The sequence below is a fragment of the Camponotus vicinus genome, unplaced genomic scaffold, assembly GCF_025532165.1.
Source record: "Camponotus vicinus isolate PSW18456_S1 unplaced genomic scaffold, iyCamVici1.0 SCAF_1, whole genome shotgun sequence".
In the NCBI taxonomy this organism is placed as follows: Eukaryota; Metazoa; Arthropoda; class Insecta; order Hymenoptera; family Formicidae; genus Camponotus; species Camponotus vicinus.
Window position 1 is genome coordinate 1,847,139 of NW_028141945.1, and position 18,502 is coordinate 1,865,640.

An 18,502-nucleotide genomic window follows, 5' to 3' on the forward strand; every position below is an offset into this window, starting at 1 on the left:
TTAATTATGAATAAGCCTAGCGTTTGTCAATTTTTTAAAGAACAATGAACAGAGAGCTGCATCGACCTGGATTTACTAAACACTTCGCGCACTTTGTTGCACGTAGCGGTGCACACGGACACGGCAAATATACATCGATTCTCCTGTCTATATCTCTTCCTCTCGTTCTGGCAGGGTGGCGGAGACGCGTTCAATCGAAGCTTTGATGTATAAATTGCAGCTTTCTCGTTTTCGATTCTTCCCCCTCTCAGCTTTCTGCTCCTTTTACCAGCATGATTCCTCCATAGAATCGAGAAGGGTGTCTCGGCATCTATCTATCACTTCCGCTTTTCTTTTCTTTATGGACAATCGTCCTCAAACACTCTCTCGACCTCTTTTTCTTTTTCATGTTCTCAACTTACTTCTCTTTTTCTGTATCATATAATTGTTCTTTTACATAAATTATATATAATATTACATACATGCAAAATTTATACTACATATATAATATATACATGCTTTATATATATATTTTTTTTCTCTCTATATTTATATGTTATGTTATAATATTAGATGTATGATAATTCTCGCTTCTTTTGTAATTCGTAAATGTTAGAAGCGTTCGTTTATGTAATATATATTTTACATATATGATAAAAATATCTCTTAAAAAATCGCATATTTATATAGAAATTTATAAAAATTGTGTGTTGTGTGGATAGAGTTTAGTATTTTAAAATTAATATTTCTGCGCGCGCGCGTTCAATATTTTATTTATTTATTTATTTTTTATTTATTTGCCATTTCCTTTGAAAGTTAATGCATATATCGACCACTCTCTATTCTAACCATTCAACTATGACGTTCTGGATCCGATTAATAAAAGGAATGGATCGCGAATTGAGGACCGGTCTCTGCCGGTGCAAGGCCACCGCGGCTTAGTAATTTAATCAGCTAAAACTAACATCAGCTCTGTTTCCCCAACCCTCCTCCTTCATTCCTTCCTCTCTCCGCTTCCTTCTTCTTTCTACTGCTACCCTCTTCTTACCTCGGTAACCGACCAACCCCAAGATGATTTAATTTGCTAAAATGGTGCGCATATCTATAGGAACTTGTTAGGAGCTCGGGTCGACACGAAACAAAATAATTTTAAGAAATTCATATTTCTTCTTTGTAGTATAATATATAGTAGTAGTATATATTTATAACTTTTACTTATAGATTAATGATGTTTTTCTCATTTAAGTAACATATAATCTTTAAACATTTTATAAATCATTTTTAAGAAATTTTTCCAGAATCAATAAGTATATGGAAGATATAAATAGAATATACATATCTCATATTTTAAGTTATGACTCATGTACTTATGAATATGTCTCATCAACTTTTAAACGTCAATCTTTATTTACATATTCTCTTTAAATTATATGGTATGGTCTTGTTTTTCTACGTGTCGTGATCTTGTAGATGTGAAACATACTCTTCAAAAAAGTGTCGTTGCCTAAAAAGTACCCCTGGATGAACATAAAAGGACTTATCGCGATCGTGATCGCGCCTATGTATTTGCGTTTGCACGAAGTTTGTGATCCTTCTTAGCACCCTTATCGGACCTCGGGGATCTACGTCCCTGGGTGCGGGATCACAACACGTGGTTCGCGGGCCGCGCGCAGAGTTCGCCACGTGGCGCAGATAACAGGATGGGACAGCCGCGCGCAGCGATGTGCCTGCTTTCCCGGAGGGGTAAGAATCAACCCCCCGGAAAATTAAGTGCTTGTAGCCGAGATGATAACACCCCCGTTCACGTGCGCGCATCGCGACGATTTCGCACGAGTCTTGTTGCGTAAAAATGGCAAAAGAGAATGATGCAAAAGTTGCTTGCGTAAAACGAGATGATTGGCATATTTTTTTTGAATTGTTGTCCGACAATATATGAGGTACGTCTCGCGTTATGTTGTTACAAAATACACATATTTAGAAAATGAGAAGATAATTTGTTCACAATATCGTGACAATTACAATAATTATTATACTTATTAAGAAATTGTATCAAGATATTATATATTTAATTAGTAGTATTTTTTATGTATTAAAAAATTGAGAGAGAGAGAGTCATGACAATTGAAACATATAAATTTAATTCTTAACAAAATATATTTATTCAATGAAAATAGTAGAATTTTTAAAGATTTAAATTATAAGTTAGAAATAAAGATATTTGTTACTTACTTGTTTAGTCGCGGAGTCTATAAGCCTGACGTAAATATCCTGCACCTGCCTGACACCTAAAAAATAGATAAAATAATGTTAGTTTAAACATATTGACAACAAATTAAAATAATATTATTGTCATACAATTTTATGCAATGTTATGCAATTTTGTTTTCTTCGCGCATCTCGATAAAAAGCATCATTAAGCAAAGAAGCGTTTCGCGTAGGAATTTAGGACGTTTACGAAAGGAATACGACGAATATGGAAACGTGCCCAAATTTTGTCAAGTATATCGCCGTCTAAAGCATTTCTTTCAGAAAAAGCTGTATATTTAAGGAGTATTTCGTAAAGTCGACGGCAATACAAAGCAGCTCATTTTTGTCCTTCGATACTTATGCACAATCAATCTCCTTTTTTGTATCGATCCTGACTTTGCTTTGAAACGCCAAATATCGACATCACTGCACATATCTCTCAGGGAGAAATATGCGTTAATTATCGTTGTGTTCTTGCATGTTCTTTTGAGATACAAATTCGAAAACTTGAAGAATTCGACAATTGTTGATATCCACTTATGCAAGGTACGCTTTAAGGTAAACGCAATTAGAGACCACACACGTTCCATGTCTCGATATCAAGTGTCAGTGAAAAAATTATCAGGCCTGTAATTTCTATTTTTTTCGTGTTGTAATTACAGTTTTCGCAAAACAGCATAAAACCGCGGAAAGAATGTTAAGAAAATTGCGAGATACGTATCGGAACGCTATTATCGCGCGTTATCAGGATCGTAATTACAGTTTGCCTACAATGTGCGTCTCGGCGTTGCAAGTTTTCGAAACTGTTCCTTCCTTCCTGGGGGAGTCCCGGGTAATCCTGGGGTGTATTTCGGACAGACACCCCCGTGGCTTCCGGCTTCGCGTGCCCGGTAAGCCAAGTAATCCCGACATAAGACTCCCAGACCCGGCGGGCGCCCAGGTCCAGGCTCACCGCCGCATAACGTTATTGCGGATTACGATACTCTGCTCGAAACTAGCTCACAAATTACCTCGAGAAACCGTCGCGGCTTTACCGGAAGTTACGTACGCAGTCGACCGGTTTACCGTATCCGTGGCCATGTCAGGATTTGCAAATACGGGTCGACGCTAAACTGACCGAATAACTGCTGCGAGCTTCCGCCGGAATATCTGGCTTTCTCTACAAGTATCCTAATCAGTAACGATCTAACATGGAAATATAAATTAAATATTTTTTGCAAACGTAATGCATATAAAACAGTTAAAGTAAATATGATAAGGAAATTTAGAAAAATTATAATTTATCTCATGATATGTGCTATTTTTAAAAAATCTATAAAACTTTTTATTTTTCAATCAGAAGACTGTTCACGTCAATATACGATATACAATTTTACTTAAGAAAATATGTAAAATGTCATTCAATTTTTTAATCATATAACATATGTGATGTTGATTACAAAAACTACACTTTTTTTCCCTGCTTTACAACTGCATTCAAAATTAATTATAAAAAATTTAGTACATTAATTCTTAAAAAAACAAAATAATAAAGATAATGTTATAAAATTAGAAAAATAAAAATAACGTTTTTTTCTTTATAGTCTGATTCATTTTATATCGGTTAAAGGACTTGGAATGTAATTGTAAGCGGTGCAGAGAATTGCCGCGTGTCAATCTTATCGCCAGCAGCGCGGCACTTCGCGATTCTGAGCGATGACGATAAAGGTAAGCGATGAAAAACACGCTGAATAAGAAAGATGACTCGCGTGCCATGTCCCGCTGAGTGGAGGCAAATAAGTCTAGGTCGGCTGGCATTAGCATAACTAGGCGACCAGGTTTGAAGGGGACAAGAACGATCTCTCGAAAAAGCAGACACCGTCCATTCTATCGTCCTGATCAGCGATCCTTGATCAGCGGCATTTTTATTATGCACCGCGTTATATTCCGCCAGGTACAAACTCGTGTATTTCGCCTTTGCGTCTATTCTCCGAATATGTGTTGTATGTTTCTTCTCGCTCGTGTGTGCGATGATGGCACGAGAAGCACGCAAGAAAAGAGTAGACGATGTAGGCAAGGAAGAGAAGGATGAGCAGAAAATGGAGCGCGCAGGAGGAATGAGCGATGACAAAAAGGAGTAGGACCCGATATGGGCGAGAGCCCGTCGTCACTCGAACCGTAAGGAACGCTCCTTATTTATTATTTAATTATAGATTTATTGCCTGGTCGCGCGCGCGATGCGATCGGTGATGCCATGGCGTGCACGAGAACACCTGATGTGGATCTGTCAGTGTAACGGTGGACTTGTAGAGACGAGGCATGTCCGCGATCCAATTTGTCTCCAGGGCATAACATTCGTTCGCGCGTGCACGTGGCAAAGTATTTCGTGCATGAAACTTTTATAAACGACACGACAGTCCGATCTACGGCGCATAAATCAGAGCCACACAGATGTATCGATCGACTGCAAAAAGCATGGCTAATAGTGCACTACTCGCGTGCGATAATATATACATTATTGCGTTCGATAAAAGCGAGTAATTAAAAAAAAATTTTTTTAAAGATTTTTTGCAAGTAGTATAATCAATATTTTTATATTCCAATGTTTGAATATGCATTGACTACTTTTTTCTCTTTTAGATTTATATTTATTATTATTATTCGATAAACTTTTATTTTTTAATGAGAAATTAATCGGTTAATATATTTATTAGATATTTTTTAATATTGTTAAAGTAACACAGTGGAAATTATCTAGATTTAGATTTTTTCCAAAATAAAAAATTAATATTAGATTTGAAAGCACGGTCTACAATTTATTAAATTTATGTTCCTTCAATTGCTTCTGTTTCGGTATACGAATCTTTTTCATGTTTAACGATCAGGATTCTGATACGCAAAGCCGGCCGCTGACAAGACATAGATACGGATGGCATCCCGCTTGAGAGAAAGCAGAGACAAAATTGCATAATGATAAGGAGAGGCAAAGACGCAAACAGATGAGAGCACGTATCTTGTAGAGAATACGCGAGATCGAGGAACGGTAACCGGAATACGATGAAGAAATGCGCGAGAGAGAGACGAAAAACTCGGCTGAGAGACGCGCGTTGGTATTTCTTAGTTTGCAACAGTTAGTTGTTTCTTGTTCGCGATGTTGACGACACGTTTTAGTGTCCATAGATGGGAGCGCGGTCCCTCAGTCAGGCCTCGGTCAACGCAAAAATCTTGCATTGATTGATCGGGCACCGGCAATGGGGAGCGGGAGGGGGGGGGAGGGGTAAGGGTGCGCTGTATGAATCCCGGAAAAAGGAAAAACGAAAAGGGCAGAAGAAAGGTAGACGAAGGGTGATTTCATAGCGGCGACGAAATGGGACGACGGCAAGAACAAGGGATATAGAGAGATGACCGCGGCTTGTTGACGTTACTCATGACGTATATGGAGCGAAAAACTGTAGGACCGGGGACCTGCGTATAGCGCCTTGCGGCTTTTTAATATGTTCGTAATACGTAAGACGTTTTTCGGGGGTCTGCTGGTCGGACCACCTTCAAGCTACTTCGCTTCTTCTGCTCTCTTTCCGTTCTGCCATTCTCGCGCGCACACTCGTGCGCTTCTTCGAGACGGAAGCTGGACCTTTTTTGCCAAGTCTGGACCAGCGACGTAAAATATGTCTCTGTTGCGGTCGGGCTTCAAAAGTCCCTGAACTTTTTAGCGGTTTTAAGAGACCGGCTGTCCACATGGAATGTCGATGACCCGTCATCATTGCTGTAAATGGGATTATCACGTATCCTATCCCTCCCCTAGACCCACGAATACGTTTGCTGATATTGATTCAAGAGTCTATTCGGTCGTGATACCTTTCCGAATGAATATGATTTGTAAATATTCATTTATATATGTACCTCATTTCACGCATTGATTATTTTATTGAAAACGAAGATATTAATATTTAGTATAAATATGCGATGTATTAATTACTAAATAATCAAATGTATGGAAAAAACGAATTATTAAATTGATTGATTTTGCTGATGACTGAAATTAATAACGTTCAAGCAATCAATAAATTGTTTTAATTATTTAAATCCTAAAATTATTCTTTTGCTACTTACCATTGGAGTAGAGTAGATGTAGACTGTACTGGATGCCGTTGTTCGTTTTTGGACCTTCAGACTCCTGGAAAAAGACACACAAAATACATGTAAATAATACAAGTTATTAATTAATCGACTGTATTTTCAAATTATGTGTATCCAGAAATATTCGAACAAATTCTACAAAGCTAACAATGGTTATCGGTCTCGCGTTCTTCGCGGTCTGCTCTATTTTAATTAAGTGCATCGTGACGCAACGCCTGTGTGTGCCCAACCTGCTCCACCTCACGCTAATTATTAATTTCTTGATGCGCCGGTAAGAGCCATGCCATTACGTATGGCGTGCGATGCATAATTATCATCCTGCCCCGTTGACGAGTCATGCGTGCATCGTGCCATATGCCGCGACCGCGGTAATGCATTTTCAACTACCAACCCCCCGGAACATCATGGTCGCTGGTACACCCACGACTATACCCCTCTCTCTCTCTTCCCCTTCCCCCCCTCCTCACGTCACAACCACGACTTTTAGTCGTGCATACGACCTTTCGCCTCGAGGATAAACGTTGGCAGCTCGATCGATTCTACGTCAAATTAACGTAATTACGCGTATAGACGTGTAGTAAAACTTGGTCTCGCTGTCCATTATTCTACTGTCCACGCAGAGACGCGATGTTATGCAATTATCTAGAATATCCTTCTAATAGATTGCATTAATTTTTTACAAATTTTGTGTAATTTTTGTAAGAGAATGAATTAGTATGATACATCGATTGCCGGTTTTATAGACGGATATATTCGACAAATGGCAGAGTAGAGAGATATTTAATAAAATTCTACTCAAATATATTATTTCGAAGCAAGCAAATTATAATTATCTAATCACGAATAGTAAAACTCTATGAATAATAAATAAATATATATATATACATTCATAAACTTACATATATATGTGTAATAATCTCTCAAATATAACAAAATTTATATAAGATATATGAAAAAGAGAAATTGAATATTTAATTTTCCACAGTATTTTAGGTTTGTCCGGGACAATTTCATATTTTCTAATTCTCTAATATTTCCTGACTATATCAGTTACTCCGTTTCGATGAGTTGCGCAGGAGACGTCAAGATTATAGCTTATCAGCTTAAGCCCGAGAATAGTCGACGCGAATGAGAACACCGCATAAATCCATCGCAAGATTTCTCGACGAATGAACGAGAGAAGTGATCATTTTTCTAACGAAATATTCCCCGCTCCGCTCGTACCCGCGTCCGCTTCATCGGATAATCGGCCGACGTACTTCGCCGATCGGCGTCTGACCGGCGACGTCTTTCTTCCCTTTTTTCCGTCGCGCGCCGCACGGTCCGAGCGCACGCATTAAGCTCTTTCCTGTCGACGGCGCTCGTCGCGACCATTAATCTCTAAATTCGTCCGGCGCACACGATGGACGTTAATCAGATATACACGCGGATAGGTCGAGCTATTCTCTCTCTCCTCGTCTGCTGACTACCTTTTAATTAAACACGAGCAAAAAGCGGACGGAACGGGAAAACGCTAGGTATTCATCTAGAGCCATTTTTTTTCGTTGATGTGATGCATATACGAACATCATAACTGTTGCGTCGAGATCTCAATTCACACGTTTGTATATTGCCATTCGTGACAAGCGGTCGTTTTAATATCACTTGCGTAAAAATTGCATATGTCGATTGTAATGTATATTTTTATTTTAATTCTTATAGCGAATAAAAAATAAAATGTAGCTTTGAAATTTTTATGAGCTAATTTTCTAGAACCATATTAATAATTATTGATATTTTCGACATAATTTTGAACACGTGCTATAATTTCGTTTATATGTTGATATATTATCCGTAATTATTGTAATATTTTTTTGTTATGAAAAAGAAATCGCGTTAAAATGTGCATAGTAACTCTTGACGGAAATATTTTTATACTAATTTTAATTGTAGTAAAACACAATTTCGATTAAGACCGGCAATGGGCCGAAGGTGTGTGATTCGAGGTACGAACTCGGCACGAGGTTGATGTATGTCCGCGGTGCATGACCCTAATTAATAGGGAGGCCACGCGATGCAACTGTCCCGACAACATAAATTATGCACGTATTATAAGGTCAGAATAGGAGAGGAGAGAGGAATGAGCGAGAGCGTTATAAATTTATGGAAAGATGAAGTGACAGATGCTGAAAAGAACAGTCCCAAGAATAGAGAGGAAGAATTTCGATTAATACCTGTTTTATGTAACTTTTGCGACTCTAATATTGGAATAATATAAATTTAATTCAAAGTTATATTAGGAATGGAACTTTAATAACTATGTTTGTGACCATTAAATGGTCTGCAAGAAACTTTATAAGCCACGAATATTAGGAGTCACATTAATAGAATATAATTTTCCAATTATTTTATCATATTACATATTAAAGAGGCATTAATTATTTTCACGCACATTACAGATCGGTGGAGCCTAACTCGATTTGTCCAATCTTCCGAATCGGAAGTCGCGCGCTTTGTTACATTCTTAAATCCACATCCAAGAACGCGATCTATACTCCCTGTCGAATTAGCCGACGATTTATGGCGGATAGATTTATTAGGGGGTGTACCTCGTTACCCCAGGGTACAGAGAGGAAGAGAAAGAGGGAGAAAGGCGACACAGAGGGAGACACGAGAGAGACAGAGGGACTTCCGACAGAGCATCGTCGTTATACGTACGGGACTTGCCAGAATTCCAGAGGTTACGGCTGGGATTACGTTTCGATAATTTATACGCGTGTAGACCTTGGCTCGTCCTAGTGTCGTGCAACTGGATTTCCGTCCGGTTGTTCGATATATATGATAGTGGGCTTTACACTATACATTACTACGTATCGCGTTTAACGTAGATTTCATCGATCGATCTGCGATGTAATGCCATAAAGCGCGTGATGTGTGCTGCTTGTTTTGCGTCGGTTTAAATACCGGAGATGTGTATACTTGTGTGAACCCGCGCTTCTCGCTCGTTTGTCCGCGCGCTCTCTCAACGTAACGATTTCTCTTGCGCAAGAATGGATGCTGCGTCGCGCGGCCGTAGTTAACTTCTCCTTAAACAGCTATACTAATTGACCAATAGAAAGTGGAGCTCTGACGATGACAGAACACTGACAATCGCGTCCCGTTCGAGAGCATTCTTTCGGGATTGCGATCGTTCCCCGTGATAATTCTACGAGCGGAACTTGAATTCACAGCTGTTTAACGGTTTTCGTTGTGATAAGTTATCGCGATATTCACGATTTGGGGAGTGTATAATTATTCAGCAGCTGTTATTTAATTTTTGTATATTTATAGTCACAATTTATGTTTTAATTATTGTGTTCAAGATCCGCGCAATTTGTACGTAATCTGGCACAAAATTATAATTGAATTGTAATTTATGAAATTAATATATAATGATGAACAGAATGATTTTTTCAAACGCGATCTTCATAGCACTGTTTCTGAGCTGTCGCTATGACCGACTTGTGGTATCCAGGACAGCGAAATTGAGCGTAAAAAATAGCTTCGTCGCGTTTCATAGCCATGACGTGAAAGGTCTTAAAGGTATACGAGCAAAATGCCCTTTCATATATACATATAACCGTATCGCGTCATAAAATATATAAGCGTATGACAGAGAAAATTCATTGTACATTGCCATATAATTAGCTGTAGACTGTATCGTAGGCAATTACGGTAATTTCTCGTAAAGGCCGATATTTCTTGCGCGCGGGTGCTTGGTTAACAAACGCTCCACAAAGCGTAATCTCCGATCGAAGGTACGACGAGAGCCGAGCAAGGGAAGGCACTCGAAGGGCGCTCTTTATTATTCGTAGGTCATTCGCGCTTCGCGTGACCATCCCCGATGGTGATCCTGCATCGCGACCGTCCATTTCTCACGCGGCCGATGGATTTTCGCCTGTCCGACTAATTGTCGGAAAGGAGACGTCGGTATGGATTCTACGGGCTATCGATATCGTATACACGTGTAGGCGTAACTGTTTAATATTTGACGCCGGCCCCCGATGGAAACGGCAATTATCGAGATAAGCGCGCGCTCGCACGATATTCCCCGGCGTCATAAAGGGCTTCCTCTCCTTTTTCCATCCGGCCTCTCGGGAGAGCGTCAGTTAGGACGAAGCATTGAAATTCCGAACTTATCACTCGCTATCGTCGCCATCGTCATTTCCACTCGCAAACTCGTTTGCCGCCATCAAACGCGCTCCTTCCCGAAAGAAAAATGTCTGGACGCATTCGCGTTCTTCAAGCTTCTTGGCAACAGGCCATTTCATTTTTTTTTAAGGATAATGATTTAGAACAGTGACTGTTTATCAAATTCGCGAATCAAATTTGTGAGAGTTTTGAAGACCATGCAATGTAATCAGCAGAAATCATTACCTGATCTTTCTCGACGAAACCCATGAACGACGTCCTCTCGATCTCGATCGGTTGGCCATGTCGATCGTAAAGGGCGATTACGAAATGGAAAAAATTGCTTTTCCTCAGATTACTCGGCGGTTGTTTCTCGAAATGCGCCCGGCCCACGCCAACCCTGTTCAATCAGATAGAACACATTTCATATCGTGCATTATAAATGTCTTTCTTGCATTAGAATATAAATATTCTAATTAAAAACATTAAAAACATATTATTATACTAATTTAAAGTATAAAAGAGTTTTCAAATTTAATGAGATTAATATTGTACTGCATAATTTATTTTTTATGCACATGCAAATATCACTATCGATTCAGTGAATCTCTTTTATACAAATCAATCTATACGTATGGTTTAAAAATAATGCTAATTTTTCAACAAGCGCAAATAATTTTTAAAACTTGATCTTTATCTTTAAAGTCAAGTGAAACGTTATGCTCTCCATCGTGGAATCGAAGAGTGTCATCAGTCTTTGAGTGCAATAAGAATGTCCTAACCGGTAGAGAGGAAAGACAAACGAGATCGACTGTGGGGAAGCGCGCAGGTGGCCTCGACGCCTTAAAATCCCATTAAGGTCTCATGTGCCGAGATTAGGCCGCCGGACTCCAATGCCATCTTTGAGTAATGGCACGGAAAGTCCCCTTTTCAAGTACATTGCGCTCTGCATAGTCGCGTGTGGATATCACACTCGATGTTGGATCTCGGAGGTCGTTATCACCATTTTATCGTTATTCTTTCACATATCGATGATAATAATAAAAATATACAATAGAATAATTATTATATCGCCTCTCAGTTTATTGCAAGTCTCCGAGCTGTTCTTTTCGTTTCTCTTTGTTAATTTTTTTTTTTCGATAATGGAATGTAGACTTGGTGAAACATTTTACAGACCGCAACGAATAAATCGTGGACAATCCATAGTAAATATGATTGCGCGTTTAAAGGATTTTTTGACTTTTCCGTAGAACGTATATTGCAGTCGGCGGTTAAAAATCACCGCCGAGAAATCGCATTATCGGCGCTGGTCTGTGTGTGATCGTGCCGTCGCGAAACGATAAAACCATCGCACGACTGCACAGAGCCGCGCGCACAGCCATCAGGGCGGACCCTCGGAGCGGAAAACTGAATCGACTGGACCGAAAATGAATAGCGGCAGTTTTGCAGCACATTTGCGAAATAAATGATGGTATCGGCGGTGCGTTTGTCACGCCAGGTGGTGGGACGCCGAGCCGCCGGCAGGTTGGGGGAGGAAACGCGGAGGGGTCGGTTGCAACGCGGGCTTTCGGGAACGAGCGTCGGGGACGGCGGGGGTGGATCACGGGCAGGGGAGGACGCGTTGGTAGAGGAAGGGGAGTGATGTACTGCCCGTGTCGATAATTATCGGTGGCTGATTAACCGGTCGCCGGTTCGCGCCCCATAACTCTCGACGTCCGATTATTTTGCCCCGTTTGCCATGCACCAATTCCTATATAACGTGTAGGCACGTTCTGCCGTACCGTTATATTATCGCCCGCACCGATGCACCACCACTCCTTTTCGAGCGACTATCGAGGATTGCGGAAAACCGCGCATACGCGTGCAGTTTGTATCGCTAATATGACAATAATGCGTACGCGGTTATCGGTGCGTGCCAACTTACGCGTAAATTAGTTTAGAGAAAGAAATACATTTTCAAATTTAAATTACATTTCGATATCGATTAAAAAAAGTGCCATGTTATCTTGACGAAATTATTTTAAATCTTATAGGTATACTTTCAAATATAAGTCGAAATATTTTGTAAAATTTAATAATAATCTGTATATCAAATTGAAAATTGTAGTAATTTGTGTGCATATCCAATTCCTCATATTTTATTAATCTTCAAATGGATCAGATAAATTCAAGAAATACGATAAATTTATGATAAATTTAGAAGGGAGGAAGAAGCAAATTCGCAGTTTGCTAATTTTGTCATAATTTTAAATTTGTAATTTTTAATTTTAAATATATTTTGTCATAATTTTTAGCGTAGCAAAAAAAATCTATATACACTTTTATTGATATCCCTTAAACGGTTGCTTATTTCTCATGATTGCGAATGTCACAGGACGTTCAAAGGTTTGAGTTACGTTGCATGAATACATGAGGATAACGCGCGCTTTATGCGCTTATACCAGCGCGGGTGTTGCTCGTCCTACCGACCGACACCGAGGTGATAATTACGGGCTCCATTCGCGTTTACTGTATTCGTGTGTGCAATTGCCACCCGCGCACTTTCGGCTCACAGATAACATTTGCGACACCTGCGAATCATTCGCTCCCCCGTTGCTATTCCGCTCCGCGATGATTATTCTTCTAACTATAACGTCGCGCGATTCGATTCGCAAATTTCGATCCACCGATGGCGATGTATATTGAAATACGCAAATAAAGTGCGCTGGAAGATGTAATTCGTTCTTCGACTTTCAATGCAACTTCTCGATCGCGAGAAGGGTTACGTGAATTTATTGCACGAGTATTGCACGATTATACGAACAGTGGCGAGAATAAAAGCGGCGCGTACGCGGTTTACGAACCGTGCGGATGTGACGTTATGAGAAGAATTGCACTTTATATCGCGTTAGGAAATTACGACGGAGCTTTTTCGCTCCCGTGAAATCTGTGAAGTCATTTACGTACGTATCCAGGGCGTAACGACGTAATCGACATTTAAACGATGACAAAGCGTAATCTCGGATGCATTTCGAATAACGGTAGATTGTCGGAATAAACGATCGATAGTATTTATACTTTATACACGAAATGCGAGCTATGCTATTTGCGCGACATACATTATGAATGAAATATGCGAATAATACGAACCCACCGATATGGTTACGAATTCACGGATAAAGCAATCGTAGAGAATTACAATAAATCCGTGGGTAATACGCACCGTCGGGCGTTAGTTATTGCGAGTTGGCCGAAGCACACTCTGTTTACGCTCGCACCCAACGCGATTCATAATGCGCACGGAGATAATGAGCAATTTGTAATATATCCGAATGTAATTTGCTATGAGTACGCGTTACTGCGAGCGTTGTTCAATTTAACATGTTTCATCGTACCTTCCGCACATAAAAATCTATTACTTATTAATAGACGCACGATACGTAGGAATATATGTTTTGCAAATATTCCACATGAGAGTTTTCGCGATAATAAATAATTTTCGTGTATCTTAATTAAGCTAAAATAATTACATATTAAAGTATATACATTTAATCGAGTAATATATAAATTATTAATTACTAAGATTTATAATTATGAAACATAAAATTTTATTAATGATTTGTTACAAACATAACTTATTACATTATTTATTTTAAATGATGAGACGTAAACATAGGTGATATTATGATACGTACATATGTCTTTTCCCGATTTGTCGGACGACTAACGGTTTCAAAGATTGATTGCAATTTTTTTCCCGCTCGTTTTTATTCTTTATCTCTGATTCATACGCGAAGCCATCGTTTTTTCGCTGCGCGACAGTCCCTTCTGTCGAGTGCGATAGTTTATTGCTTCATTAGGTGGATAACTTTTTTAGCAGTTTTTAAAAAGCTTCAGAGTTTATATGCCTCTGTGTTTCGCGGGAGTTTTAAAACAATTTCGCAAACCTTTTCTCTCTCTCTCTCTTTCTCTAGCTGATCTCGATGTAACGCAGTTGTGTGGTACAACCATTCTTCGTAGCAGGAAACGAAACTTTCCCGCTACGAGTTTCCATGAAGGCGAAAGTTGACGCTTAACATTTTGCGACTCTTAAACTTTTGTAAGATAATTTATTTAGATTGCAACATTTTGATTCAATTAAGTTTAATAAAAAGAAAATTTATGCTCCGATTTTTTGATGCCAATCGCGTTATTTATCTCTCGATCATTCGAGTCATTTACAATATTTATCACTTTATCAGATTTATAATAATTCTCAAATTATGTGACTGACCAATTATATATATGTATGTATGTAAATTATATTATGGATACAATCTATTTTAGGTTCCTTAAGATTTGTTAAATTTATATATAATTAATTATAAAACGTACAATTATACAAAATATAATATTTGCATTTAAATTAGTTTGATATTTAATTTAATATTTGCATTTTTAATCTTTGTGTATCTTTGTGTATTTTTATTTTTCATCAGTCTTGGTAATATAATACTTTTGCGCAAATAGCTTAATAAAATTATTCACGAGTGCGGGACGAAATAGTTGTCTTTCTTCCTTCGAAGAGGTTCCGATAGCCTGCAGGAAGAACGATTGGATAAACGAGGGGGAAAATGCGGTGAAAGTCCAGGATGAAGCGATGAGCAAAAGGCGCTAAAATTCTCAATTACATTAACTCGATTCCGGTCGGTCCTCGTGTCACGGTACTTGGAGGAAGGGATTAGTTAGAGAACCGCTATTGGATTAGCGAATCCGCCGGCTCGCCCGGTTTACCTTGCCGAGTAGTCGTAGATATTTGTGCCTTCGTCGTTTGCACGTCGTACAAATCCTTTAAGCGAGGCTGCAATAAAGCACGCTTTATCGTTCGCCAAATGCAGGAACGTGCGCATCGCGATTTGAAGCGATATGCTCGTGAAAATAAAGGGACTATCTGTTTTTGCAGCACGGAACAGTAGCTATGCTGTCGATTTTCAGTGTTATCATCTGGAACGATGATAATGGGGAAAAGAAAGAGATTTCAAGCGATTATGTAAACGGACAGTGTCTTATGGTGAGACAAAAAGAGGAAAATTGCATTTTATTGGCTTTTTGAAAAATAATGAAAGTGAGCTTTATATTATTGTGACGAAGAAATCGTGCCTTTTTAGACAATTTTTTCATCTGTTTTTTTGATAAATTTATAATCTATATGTTTAATTTATTTATAATGTACTTATGTATCTAAAATTGTCGCAATTTTAGTGAATATCGAGATTTAGGGATTACGTAGGGATATAGCTCGCCGTGCGATCCGACGGCAAATGTCATAACAATAGTATACGAATATATTTTCGGGATTTGTATTGAAAATGAATACATTTCCGTATTTTATGTTAGCATATGCTTTGATTAATTATTATAGTATGCGAAAAATTAAAAACAAAACAATTTTAATGATGCATAATATTTATTAAGTACGTTCACCTGAAACGTGGATTAATTCCAATTCTCAATCTACGTTTCAGTTGAATTTACCATATATTTTGTTGTCTCTTGACGAGCAAATAACGAAGCAATATATGTTACATATCTTTAAATATATAGTTTATATACCATTTTAAAATATATCATACTTTAAAAACTGAGGATAGAAATTTACCGCGTGATGGTAATTTTACCCTTTGTTATAGTTATAAAAACGATATTGCGCGTAAAACTTGTTCCTTTCATTGTTTATTGCGGAAAATAAATTATATATATTTTACAATAAAGAAGAATCAATTTACTCAATTGTATGACATAAAAAATCTTATCAGATATATCCTCGATGAAATCGATCGTCGCAATAAAATCAAATGATGGGAATAATTAATACGTTATATTATTCAACAATAAAAATTAATTTCCTCCAATATTATAGCTCCGCTGAGAAGTACGTACACGTAATCTCATACATGTCTCTTTGTCAAATGTAAAGATTATATATTTATGTACTCACGTTCCGTTGTCGGCGAGCGCGGGCTGCGGCCAAGCACGTGGTACAGGTTCCTCCTTCAATATCTGCCTCATATCTTGAGGCGCGAAAACCAACGGCGCCCGGGGATGATGATGAGGCGGCGGGGGCGGCGGGGCCACACTCGCGCCGTACAGCTTACGTCCCCAGTGACCCTCGAGCTCGACGGGACTTCCGCCTCCCGTGGTGGCCCCCGTACCACCCCCGGCGCCGAGTCCGAGCCATGCCGACCCCCCAGCACCCACGATCGTGGAGCTGGGCAGGAGACTGCTCCACTCGTCGGACCGCGTGGTGAGGCCGTAGGGATTCTCTTGGGGCAACAGGCTTCCTCCTTCGCGTTGCCACTCTTTGCAGAAACCTTCGTCGCCCCCTCGCTCACCACCCCTTCGCGCTTCCGCGAGAGACTCCACTAGTTGTCTCTCCGTCAGAGCGAATACGTTCGGTGCCACGTTTCTTTAGATGCGTGCATGAATCGTTATCACTTGAACGCCAGCGGCCGGTAGCCCGTGGCGGTGCATGAATGTCCGCTCACCACTGACGGTGTCGCGTCGTTCCGGGTTGCACCGTCAAACCGGGCGCACCGACCGCGTGTCGATGCACATGCGTCCGAAACGTGCGTGCCACGAGTTCGCGATACGAGCGCGCACTAAAGGGATTGCGTCTCACAATGCACTGTTCTCACTAGATGACAGTTTTCATTCGCTCGCGCGGAATCGTGTCCTTTTTTCTCCCTATCGGTTCGCGTTGGTCCTCGCAAAATGTCACGGGTCTCTATCACTGAGCTTGTATCACTTTCTAAACGATGTACCGCATGTTCGCAGGCCTTGCGACGGACGTGTTGTCTTTTGAACGCTCTCTTGAATCGTCTTTATGATGATTCCTTCGAAATTGTTCGATGATCCTTATACCCGATGAGGTGGCATACGTCGGGACGTAAACGTATGCAGCGGTAGTAATCTGAGCACTCGTCGGCGGCACCCTGGCACGTATTATCGTCGTCGCCGAAACGTCTCAAGCGTGTCTCGTGACCAGCGGAGAGGTCCTTCGAGGTCCCCAGTCGCACGTTGTTTCCCGTTACGGAGCCGCTTGTCGAATGTGTCAGGGCCGGCACTAGCGGCGTGCCAGCAGGTCCCAGTGGGGTCGGGCTTTGAGGATAGCGGTGGGCGCGGCCAGGAACGACGCGGCGCAACGACCATACCGTTGGGGTGGTTTTACCCATTTGGTACTGTGCACCAATCCACTGCGAGTTGCACGACCAATGGATGAAGCTGCCTGTACCTATCTCGACGCCCATTCCAGATACCAAGGATTGTGGCGCCGCTACGGCAACGTCATGAGACTGTTACTTTGGTGCGAGCCGCACTACCCTCAAGGTCGATACTGTGACGCTCCGTTCCTTGAAATAAAAATGTAGGAGTTCAACTTCCTAAAAATATCGAGAAATTGCATTTTCTGTTGCTTAAATAAATATTTTTTCAAATTCTATATAATTTCCTTGATAAAATTTATGATATTTTTTTTATTAATTTTTTGTGAGACAAGCATTTTTTCACAATAGATATTATAATTTACTTTCTTAAGAAAATGATTTTTATAGCTTTTATTAAAAATAATTTAAAAAACTATGCAGCAGAAAATCAGACTACTTTAATTGAAAGTAATACATAGGTAGATCTTGCCGGAACCTTATTTTAACGCGATGACATTTAGAGATGTATCGCGTATTGCGAAAATACTTTTTATTCTACTCTGAATGTTATTTTGCGATCACGTTTAACTTGTCAGTTTTTGTCAACAATATATAATCAAAATACAAAGAAATCTGTGATCTCCCTCAAGAATTTATCGAGTCACCAACTGACATACCATTTCTATTGGCATTAAACTCACTCTCTTTTCGCCGCGTCGTAGATCACCCGTTCTACTTACTGATAGATCGATTAGTATGTATCGATTTGCTAATTAAATCATAAGAATAAAATTTTTCTCATTTGTGCATTTTTACTTTATAATCGACAATTTTGTTTCCTGTCTTGATAT

At 39.6% G+C, this 18,502-nt stretch overlaps 1 protein-coding gene across 5 annotated transcripts in view; it reads right to left on the reverse strand.

The window, feature by feature from the left end:
- Kn (EBF transcription factor knot) overlaps positions 1 to 17,541 on the reverse strand; it is a 77,719-nt gene extending 60,178 nt beyond the window's left edge. For all 5 annotated transcript variants that reach the window (XR_014438278.1, XR_014438283.1, XM_083096321.1 and 2 more), the window contains exons 1-4: positions 16,448 to 17,541; positions 10,738 to 10,891; positions 6,316 to 6,379; positions 2,209 to 2,264 (exon numbers count right to left, since the gene is read on the reverse strand). Coding sequence is in view for 3 of the 5 variants with exons in the window: in XM_083096321.1 (XP_082952447.1) it covers positions 2,209 to 2,264; positions 6,316 to 6,379; positions 10,738 to 10,891; positions 16,448 to 16,518 (345 nt within the window). In the remaining 2 variants the exon portion in view is untranslated. The remainder of the gene's footprint in view (positions 1 to 2,208; positions 2,265 to 6,315; positions 6,380 to 10,737; positions 10,892 to 16,447) is intronic.
- Between the last annotated feature and the right edge of the window lie 961 nt (positions 17,542 to 18,502).